The sequence below is a fragment of the Limulus polyphemus genome, unplaced genomic scaffold (genome assembly GCF_000517525.1).
Source record: "Limulus polyphemus unplaced genomic scaffold, Limulus_polyphemus-2.1.2 Scaffold2839, whole genome shotgun sequence".
In the NCBI taxonomy this organism is placed as follows: Eukaryota; Metazoa; Arthropoda; class Merostomata; order Xiphosura; family Limulidae; genus Limulus; species Limulus polyphemus.
The window spans coordinates 43,481-53,745 of record NW_013668449.1 but is presented as its reverse complement, the minus strand read 5'-3'; the positions used below and the strand labels follow the sequence as shown (position 1 = coordinate 53,745).

The following is a 10,265-nucleotide window of genomic DNA, read 5'->3' as shown; positions in this document are numbered from 1 at the left end:
ATATATAATGAAACATAAGAGAGATTTATCAACGAATTGTGAAAGAGAGGATGTGACAGGAGGGGTCTGATTTTCTATTAGATAGGTCTGTAACTAAACAAAATTAAAGGCTATAAAAATTATGGTTTGTCTGAGCAATAACAATATTATAGAGAATATTTTGCGTTTAATTTTGTATTTCTTCGAGGGGTAGTGGATAAAATATAGATGATGACATGCTAAGAGAAAATGTGTGACATGGGTCACATTAGTGGAAATTCAGGATTTTTTTAAATATTGCCTTGTCGAATTAAGAACTTAAAACTTGTATACTATTAAGATATGGATTATTAGTTGAGATTTTATGCTATTCTAATTGGTATAACAAAAAGTAGTTTAATAAACTTTTGAATATAACACACACACTGCCATGTCTAAAGCACACCACTCCTCCTTTCTGGCTTTTCACAATCCACCTAGTGTGCAGGCCTAGTGATTTGATCTTTGTGTTCACAAATTCTCACCTGTTACGAGATGATGCACCAGGGATAGAATACAACTTGTTTAGTGTCTTTCTGAATGGATGTGGTTTCCCAAGCTGATCCATAATTTCTTTTCTCTCTGAACACTTTTATGATTTGAAAGCATGAATATTTTGCATCAGAAAGACTGTTACATACCCTTCCCAAAAGTGATTAAATGTCGTATGAAACATAAAATGATGTCAATATGTGATCTTGATATATTTCATTCCACCACAACTTTATTAATGGCTGTGGTTTTCACGTGACTTGTTATATAGCATATTCAAAATTGTTTTAATACAATAAGCTGTAGTAGATAATGGTTTTACATCTAAATGGTTTGACCTACTTTTACACAACTTATATTTCAGGTATTTCTGTGACCAATATATCTAAGGGATAAACTTACGGTTTTGTCCAAGCTCATTAACAATAAATTCCAACTTTTCCCATTCTGTGCTATTTTTAGGAGGAGCTTTCTTCATTGGAATGAAGGCTCTGATTGATAAAACAAAAATATCAATTACGTTCTAAAAAACATTAAGAAACATATCAAATTAATGTGTACAATGTAACTAAAATGGCTATACCTTATTATTTAACTTAGTATAAAGGAAAATAAAAAATAATTAGCATCAACATTTTTGATTAATAATACAATGCTCAGTTTACTTGTTTTTTAGTGAAAAGTTAATAATGGGATATCTGTGCTCTGTCCACTGCAGGAAATCAAACTTCAGATTTTAGGGTTGTAAGTCAGCAAATTTACCACTGACCTATCAAAAGGTCTACTATGCATAGAGCTAATGCTGTACTTACTACACATGTATTAATAAACATTACCACCAGTCTACCACATGAAATAAGAATATATTATGCTTATCATAAGACAGGACATGCAACTTCCTCAATTCGTAAAAGTCAGTTCTTGTGCAAAAAAATTTAAATAAAATTAATCAAATAAGATATTTGCACAAAAATTTATTTGTAAAGTTTAAAAATATAAGTTAAAAAAACTTTAAAAACTAAAAGTTTCAGTGAAAATAATTCCACCATCTTTAGGAAAATATACCATGAAGTATACATGAAGTTTCTTATAAACAGATGAACGTGTATAATTAGCATGTTTTTACAGTGGCATCATTACAACATTACATAGAAGACAACTTAATTAACTAAATTTTTTAACGAAATGCATGAAGAACTGTGTTGTGCCAAGTAGTATTAAAGTAAAATGTAAATTAAAAAGCAATAGGGTAATAGTTATTATAAAACAAACTCAGTTTAAAATTCTTAGAAGTATTATCAAGGAAAAGAAGAGTGAAATTGCAGAAACTGAGGCTAGACTATACTATGTACATTTAAAATTAGATTGGAATATACAGTGTTTAGTATGGGATAAGTTTGAAGCATCTTGTTGGTGGAAGTGGAAAAAGGTAAGATTGAAACATAAGAATAATTTGAGTAAGAAATTGAGTAACTTAATCAAGAAAGATAAACACTTAAAAAAAAGAATTTAAAAATGAATAATATGGTACTAAATGATAAGTACACTAAATTGCTAAACAACCCCAAAACAATAACTATGTCAAAGGGAAATATTACAAATTAAAACTGTTGAGCTAGGTTGGAATTTTTCTGTAGATAACAGTAGGTCAGTGAAAGACAATTTAATAGTGGCAGTAGAAACTAGTTTAAAAAACTGAAAGTTGATGATAATTTTGTAAAAGATACTGTTCAAACAGCATTGGCAAAAATTTTAACTTCAGATACTGGAAAAACTAAAAGAAACTTGTATAATCATGAAGTCAACGAACTTCATACAATTAAAGATAATACGAAAATTGTTATTTCTAAAGCAGATAAAGGAGGACAAATTATCATATTAGATAAAAGTGTTTATAATGATAACATTAAAAAAATCTTTTAAATAACGGTTCTTATATTGAAATAAAAAATGACCCTACAAATGTAATACATAATAAAGTAAAAATAGAAATCTTGTATCATCTCAGTTTAATTTACCTTAGTTTTATGCACTCCTTAAAGTACATAAAATCGGGGTACCATTCCACCAAATTGTTGATAACAGAGGGTTGTCAACACATTTGGTGGCCAAGTTTCTTGTTAAAAAATGTTTGTTTTTAACAAATTTGCATAGATACACAATTAAAAATTTGTCAGAGTTGTAAAAAATATTAAGAATATGCACATAGTAGAAAGTGATAGACTAGTTTCTTTTGATGTAGTATCATTATTTACAAATATACCCGAAGAAGAAGTATTAAGTTGTTTTGAATATAGATTACTAGTTAGTAAGATTTTTTTCATGGTTAGATGTACATGATAATATAAATTTAACAAGGTTGTGTGTAAGTAATAGTTATTTTAAGGTAGGAAGTAACATGTACAAACAGAATAAAGGTTTGTCTATTGGGTCATCACTATCACTTTTTTTTTAGTGGACATTTTCACGTTTGTGTGCTAAAAACATCGGTGAAAAAAACCCGAGGTGTGAGTAAGTTATGTGGATGACACGTATATGGTGTGACAACATGGTAATGACATGTTAATTGAGTTCCAGAAGCATCCGAATTCAAATAGCCCCACTATACAATTCACCTTAGAAGTTGAAAATGAAGGTTGTTTAAATTTTTAGATATTTCTGTAAAAAGAGGGAGGCTTTCTGTCTACTTCCGTATACAAGAAGCCATTCTCAGTAGCCATGCCATCATATATAAGATTGTGTCACCCATGGTCACAAAAAATGTCCTCATTTTAGTCTTTTGTTTATAGGGCTATTAATGTCTCCTCCTATGATGAGGATTTGATATTAGAATTAATGTATTTAAAAAAGGTAGCAATTGATAGAGGTTATCAAACTTAAAATTATATACAGGATGTATAGTAAATACTGTAACAAACTTCAAATTTCTGGAGGTATTAAATTACAGATAAAAAAAAAGGAAGGTAGAGAATGGATATGTTTTCCTACGTTTCACCATTTTAAAAAAATGTAGGTAATGTGTTTTAGGCAAAATAGGAATTGCTAAGTAACATTTACTCCTCAATTAAAATTAAGTTATATATAATTAATGGTTTGAAAGATAAAATTTAATCAAGGGATAAATGTGGTATATACAAAATTTCATGTATTTATGGTCTTAATTATATTGGAAATACACTTAAGTAGGAACTTAAAATTTAGAATAAAAGAACATCAAAATGTGGTGGATAAAATAAAAAATGGGTGAATTGGCTTTGGCAAAACATGGTAAATTCTACACGTAATTAACTGGGATAATGTTAAAATACTTAAACAGGTAACAGAAAAAGATGAACTAAACATAAGAGAACCCTTAGAGAATGTTGAAGTCTCAATAAAAGTTAACCCTAATCTTTGGTGGGGTTATTGTTAGTATTTTAATGAATTGTTATTCATCTTGACTAAATAATAAAATGTACAAAAAATAAAATGACCTATAATTATTATAATTTAACTGGCTTTTTACCTAAGCTATAAGTGTATTAAAATATTTTCCTTACTTGGTCGAGGTGAACTTGGCAATAGCAACTTTGAATTTGTAGGCCAAATAATTAAAAATCTGTTGTCAGAACAAGCTAGCATATTACATAATTCAGTAAATTAAAATCTTCTCTTACCATTGATTATAAATAATATGTTATCAAACGTCAGAAAGAATTACTGACATCTTTAAAGACAGTACGTAATAGCAGGCCATGACATGCAAGTTTAAATTTCTGGTTTATATCTAGAAATGACTGGAGGATATAAAATTAAATTATTTCTTGGTAATATCTATATTATGAGTTTGTAACTTCTATTAAAACTCGGAAGCTCAAATATGGGATAATTCATGGCAAACAAATTTCATGTGGTAAAGAAAAGTGAAGTTTGAGAACTTCCTTTAAAATTAAAATTTGTATATTACAATTTTATTTATTAGCTATGTTTTGATGCCAAGTTTTTTTATTGACACACATCAATAATAAAGTTATTTAATTGCATTTTGAATGTAACTCAGTAAAAAGGTCATGAAATGCTCACTTCTGTCTACCCATATCCAGAGGGATAAAGCCCCAAGTGAAGTTTCAATAAAGAGTACTTGCATGGTGGTCAAACTTCTAAAATGTTAAACACTCCTTTATGAACAACTTTTATATAAATGTATTTTCTTATACAGATTGCTAGAAACTGTTATTCTTACCCAATTAGTAATAGCACTGCTCCAACCAAAAGAAAGACAATAGTGTACTTCAAGGCTGTGCAAAGTCGCTGAAATAGTTCATGTTACACAAGAGTTTATGTATGTACAAATCACAGTTTTCATTGATCAAATCACATGAGAAGATGATTAACCAGGTATGGTCACTACATGATATTTTCTTCTAGAAACTTTTAATTTTTTTTAATATCTCTAATTTGCTTGCACAAAGGTAATAAATTTAGTGCACTAGTGTTTTACTGTAAAATAAATAACCTCTGAGAGACATATAAATGCATTACCACAAACTTTGTAGCATTTGACAAACTGGGAAGTATTATATTGAATATTAAAAATATTAAAAGGAGAACTGAAAATTTAGTGACCAAAAGTCAATATCATAGTATAATTAAGTAATATCTCATTGAAATTGTTACATATTACAATTTCGATTGGTCTGAAATCAAGTTAAATGATACTTTAAATTTAGTAGTTCAATTGTACTTTGGATTTAGCAGTTAAGTAAAAGCCGATATACAGTCAGTTTATGATCCAGTCAGATCTAACTCCATTTATTACTATTCTCTGCTGTCTACTCTCCAGCCAATTTTGTATCCAATTTAATAACATTTCTCCCATACCCACAGATTTAATTTTTGTAACATGTCTTTTGTGAGGCACCTTATCAAATGCATTCTGAAAATCAAGATACACCGAATCCACAGTATTTCCTTCATCAACTCTTGTAGTAACATCTTCAAATAATGTCAGAAGATTTGTTAAACAAAACTTTTCCTTAGTGAAACCATGCTGGCTCTTTGACACTGTATCAAACTGCTTTAAGTGACTCTGCAATACATCTTTAATCACACTCTCAAAAACCTTTCCAAGTACTGATGTAAGACTAACTAGCCTATAATTGCCTGGACAAGGTTTATCACCTCCTTTAATTATTGGACCAACATTAGCCAACTTCGATTCTTCTAATACTCTTCCACTACTCAATGACCTATAAAGTAAAATCTTTTAAGTTCCTTTAAAACTCTATGATAAGAGTTGTCTGGTCCAGGGGATTTATCAATTTTGAGGTTTCCCAACTTTTCTCTTACAATTTCAGAACATGATATCTTTTACATCAATATTTTTCCCATGCATTAAGTGCTCTGGTTGAGGCATAATACTTGTATCTTCCTTTGTAAAAACTGAAGAGAACATATAATTTAATAAGTTTACCATTTCCTAATCTTCCGAGATCAGCTTCCCACTATCATTTTTAAGAGGCCCAATCCCCATCCTAACATTTTGCTTATCCAACATATACCAAAATAATTCTTTATTGTTTGATTTAACTCTCTCAGCAAACCCTCTTTCATATACAGTTTTTGCCCTTTTAACTTCCAGCTCTCTTGATTTCCTATAGTCCTCCAAGGGTGTTGGCTGTAGTGTGCAAAAAATATTTTTACATGTGTAAATAAGATTATAATAAGTCATTTTAGCACTTTTGGCCACTCTTTCTGTAAAATAATTTCACACAGATTAAACTGTGAATATTTTGACTTTTCATAGTATTATTCCTCAAAATTAAGGAGAAAAAAAAAAGAATCTACTACTGAAAAAAAGCAAAAAAGCCAGACTTCCATCACCATTTACTATAATTTCAAATTCACAGTTTTTGCCAGAAGAATATCTTCATACTGTTCTTCATGAACTTCACAATATCCATGATATACAACTGGAAAAGGGATTGAAATATACAGATCAAATGTCAAGAAACCTATGTGAAATTAAATAATAAGGCAAAATAATATAGTACTATGAATATAAAAGGTGAATTTGTGCTATTTAATAAATGCTTTCATGTATTTGGCTTTGTTTTATTCTATTACGTTCTATGATACATGAAACGAATTTCTTCTATGATACCTCTGAATGACTATTTTATTACTGCACTTGTCTAGATCTTTATGTTATTTTCTTGTTTCTTAGTTATTATTTATCTCTTAGTTATTATTTTTTATGTTTTTAAATGTATTTATATTCATTTTTATTTTATCCACAAGGATTTTAACCTTGACTAAGAGAATTTTCTACTGCTGATTTGAATTTGTTAGCCAAAGCCGAGTTTGATGTAGAAGATCCAAGTCAGTTGTAACATGTACTCAGATATCAAGAAATACTACCAGATATGATTCTAAAGGTATCTTTAGGAGAAAGGAAAACAGAAAATGTAACAAGAATTAAAAACCAGAGATGGGCAATTAGTGGAATTTGATAATCAATTAAACATTGGGCTCACTAACTAATTACCTTCAACTAATTGATTATTCTCCCGAGACTTGGATAGTCGAAATAATCGAAAATACCAATAACTTATAACACTCATTTCATTTAGTTCATTATTTTCATGAGTAGTGACACTAATTGATTAAGCTGAAAAACCCTGAATTAATACAAAATAATAATGAAAAACCATAATGACAATATTTTGATCACTTGTATAGCTGGAATAATCAGAAACAGAATTAATGCAAACACTTATTTTGATTATTTCCATGAATTAATTGATATAACAGGTTTCCTGACCTTTTGACCCACTGTTTTAATCCCTCCTCAAATTGTATTTCTTAGAAATTGTGATTCATCATGAAGTATTGTATGAAGATATTTTTTTGTCAAAATCTAGGTTGAACATTTCAATCTGCCCTCTGGCAATTCTTAGAAGTAGGTTAATTTTTTCAAAAAAAATAGTGCTGTTAAAAGTCAAATTCTAAAAATGACTTGCTGTAATCCTCTTATTTGCATATGCAAAAATATCTTTGACACAACATCCACTTTTCTGGACAAAATGTAAATGTCTCCATTTTGTTTCTGTTGACTGCAATGTTTTGAAACTGGTGACAAAAACATTCCACTTCTATGTATTTCAATATTACTACTTGAATACTAACTCTGATAACGACTTTTAACACTTATCTTACCAGTTCTCCTTTTGATTGTTGGCTGTTAATTAAATTAAAATTTGGATAGATTACTAGAGAAAAACATCATTTTGATAAAAAAAAAGAACAATTTTGTTTAGAAAGTAAGACAGAAATTTTCAAATGTTAAAAAATCTAAACTAAATAAGTTACAAAAGTTAACATTTTTCTAAACTGAAAACGTATTTCCAATAGATACCTCCTATCAAAAAAAGATTTCTCAAATTATATTGCTGCCCTCTATTGGTGCAAATGTTCACTTGCCACTATCCTTAATACTCCCACTTATTTCTGCATACTAATGTGCAAATGACTGCAGCAACCCTCCACCAAGAGGACTGCAACACTACCTCAATCGTAACTAACACCCTTTCTTATCTTGCACATGTTAACCACATCAAGATTGGTCAGCTCAAACCAAACCCCATTGGAAGTGGGGAGAATGGTTGGGATATGTAAGCCAAAGTAAATATCTATCAGAAATACATTTTCAGTTTAGGAAAATGTTAACTTCTGATACAATATTTTAACTCTGCTCACAAAAACCTTGAATCTCACATTGAGCTGATGGAGGGCTGCTGAGTAGATGATTCACCCTTTAGGAAGCACCCATAGGAAAATCATGGGGTGTGAATACGAATTAAAAACAACACACCCATGGGAGACTGCATCACTTATGATCCAGGTATAACTCTTTGCCCTTTAGAATTGTGTTGCCAAAAAGGGGGGCAACATAGAGACCCCCAAGAGAAAATTACCGAAATAATGACTCCCTGGTGTAAAGTGGCTAGGGTGCGACAGACTGTAAATGGAAGTTCAACCTCAACCAACACCTACAGTATCTGGATTTGTACACCAGGTCCATGGTAGGAAGAGAGGCCTCTACCTTTCATTTCAAAAATGGGTACCAGCATGAGGAACATCTGAGGGATCCAGAACAAGGCTCCGTCGGTCTATCAAAACCCACTGACAATGATGCACGAGGGAGTGACCAAGAGGAATGAGGGCTTTCTTGAGAAACCCAAGTCCTCAAAAGAGTGAGAGCCTTTCATGCAGTAGGGGAAGGAGAGGATGATATGCTGGATATGAAACATTTCTTAGTTCGCAACTGAAGTGGAGCAGGTAAGGCCCAACAGAGAAGGGAGTTTAAAAAAACACCCCAAGATGAACCAAAAAATTGTGTGGGTGTGAGAAAAAAAAAATTGCTCCATTTTGACAAGCCAACCCACTGGAAAAAAAAACAACTGAGAATGTAGGACTGAGTGATTTTGTATGGAGGCAAGAAACAGCCATAGGTACATAGAACGATGGAAACAAAGGCCCCTGGAATGAATCAGCCAGGCAAAAAACAGGATCCCAAGGGGAAGGGAACAGGATTTTGAGACAAATAGGGGAGATGAATGGAAGTAGAGGACCATACTTACTGAAATGAATTGCAGAACCTATGAAATGACTGCCAAATGTGGGCAAATTGAAGGAGTCTGGCCCCCACCAGCCCCGACTCAAAAAAATGGTGGTCAGAGTAAGACATAAATAAGAAAATATAATCGAATTATCGGGGGGCTGATCCCCACTAAGGGAAAAGCAACATCAAATGCCACGAATCCAATTAAGGGAAGTAGGAACAATGATAATCAAAAGCATGATTTTCCACAGTTAGTGGGGGTTAAGGTATACCAACCCCCAAATGCAAATGCTCACCAAAACGACTTGCATGAACCCCAAAATCCAGGGAAGAAGGAAACACTAAGTAATGAGCCAAAGGCTAGTCCCCAAGAAGGGCAGTGGTGGAACATAGGAAACTGGGGGTTAAAGACAGAGCATAACATACCTGAATAATCAAATTCACCAATGGGAAAAAGAGGTCTGGGGAAGTCTCCTGAAGCAACTCATTACTAAGAGGCCTCTTGAAAAGGGATGAAAAATGCTGTCCAAATCCAAAACTTCCAAATTACTGAAAACCATGGTAAAACAATCATCAATATGTTCTAATTATTGTATGAAATAAGTGGAAGCATCAAGGCTAGTTGCGAGCAAAATTTTGCACTGACAAAGGACAGTATAAATCGAGAAAGCTTTTTGTGAGTAGAGGAAGATATCATATTGGAATGTACACTATTTACTGTTTAAAGAATAAAACCTTTCACCAAATCTAAAGTTCTAATTGTAATTCTAAGTCATTGTTGGGAAAGTGGACTGAAAACAAGTGCTTAACAAGGAAAGTACTACTTATAAGATTAACCTTAAAACCTTTGCTATTGTTATTATAAACTGAATTACAGAAACAAAAAATCAAAATTTATCATTTGTCTAGTTAGAGCATTTTAAAACACACAATTTTCAAAATGCTTACAGAACCAACGTGATTTTCACCATCATCTTTCTCTTCAAAGAAGAAGTAGATGAAAGGCAGAAGAAAGAAAGCAAAAAACACCACTATACTGTATAAGGCTGAAAAGAAAAGAAACAATACAATAGTTTAATAATTTGCAATACACTTCAATAATAAATGTTGTGTGTGTGTGTGTGTGTGTGTGTGTGTGTGTGTGTGTGTGTGT

General features: G+C 31.5%; 1 protein-coding gene across 2 annotated transcripts in view; it reads right to left on the bottom strand.

Moving 5' to 3' along the window:
* The window catches only part of LOC106468026 (probable lysosomal cobalamin transporter), a 45,672-nt gene that overhangs the window by 21,018 nt on the left and 14,389 nt on the right, over positions 1–10,265 (bottom strand). For both annotated transcript variants that reach the window (XM_013928424.2, XM_022396329.1), the window contains exons 4-6: positions 10,061–10,158; positions 4,733–4,800; positions 913–1,001 (exon numbers count right to left, since the gene is read on the bottom strand). In XM_013928424.2, the coding sequence (XP_013783878.1) occupies positions 913–1,001; positions 4,733–4,800; positions 10,061–10,158 (255 nt within the window). The remainder of the gene's footprint in view (positions 1–912; positions 1,002–4,732; positions 4,801–10,060; positions 10,159–10,265) is intronic.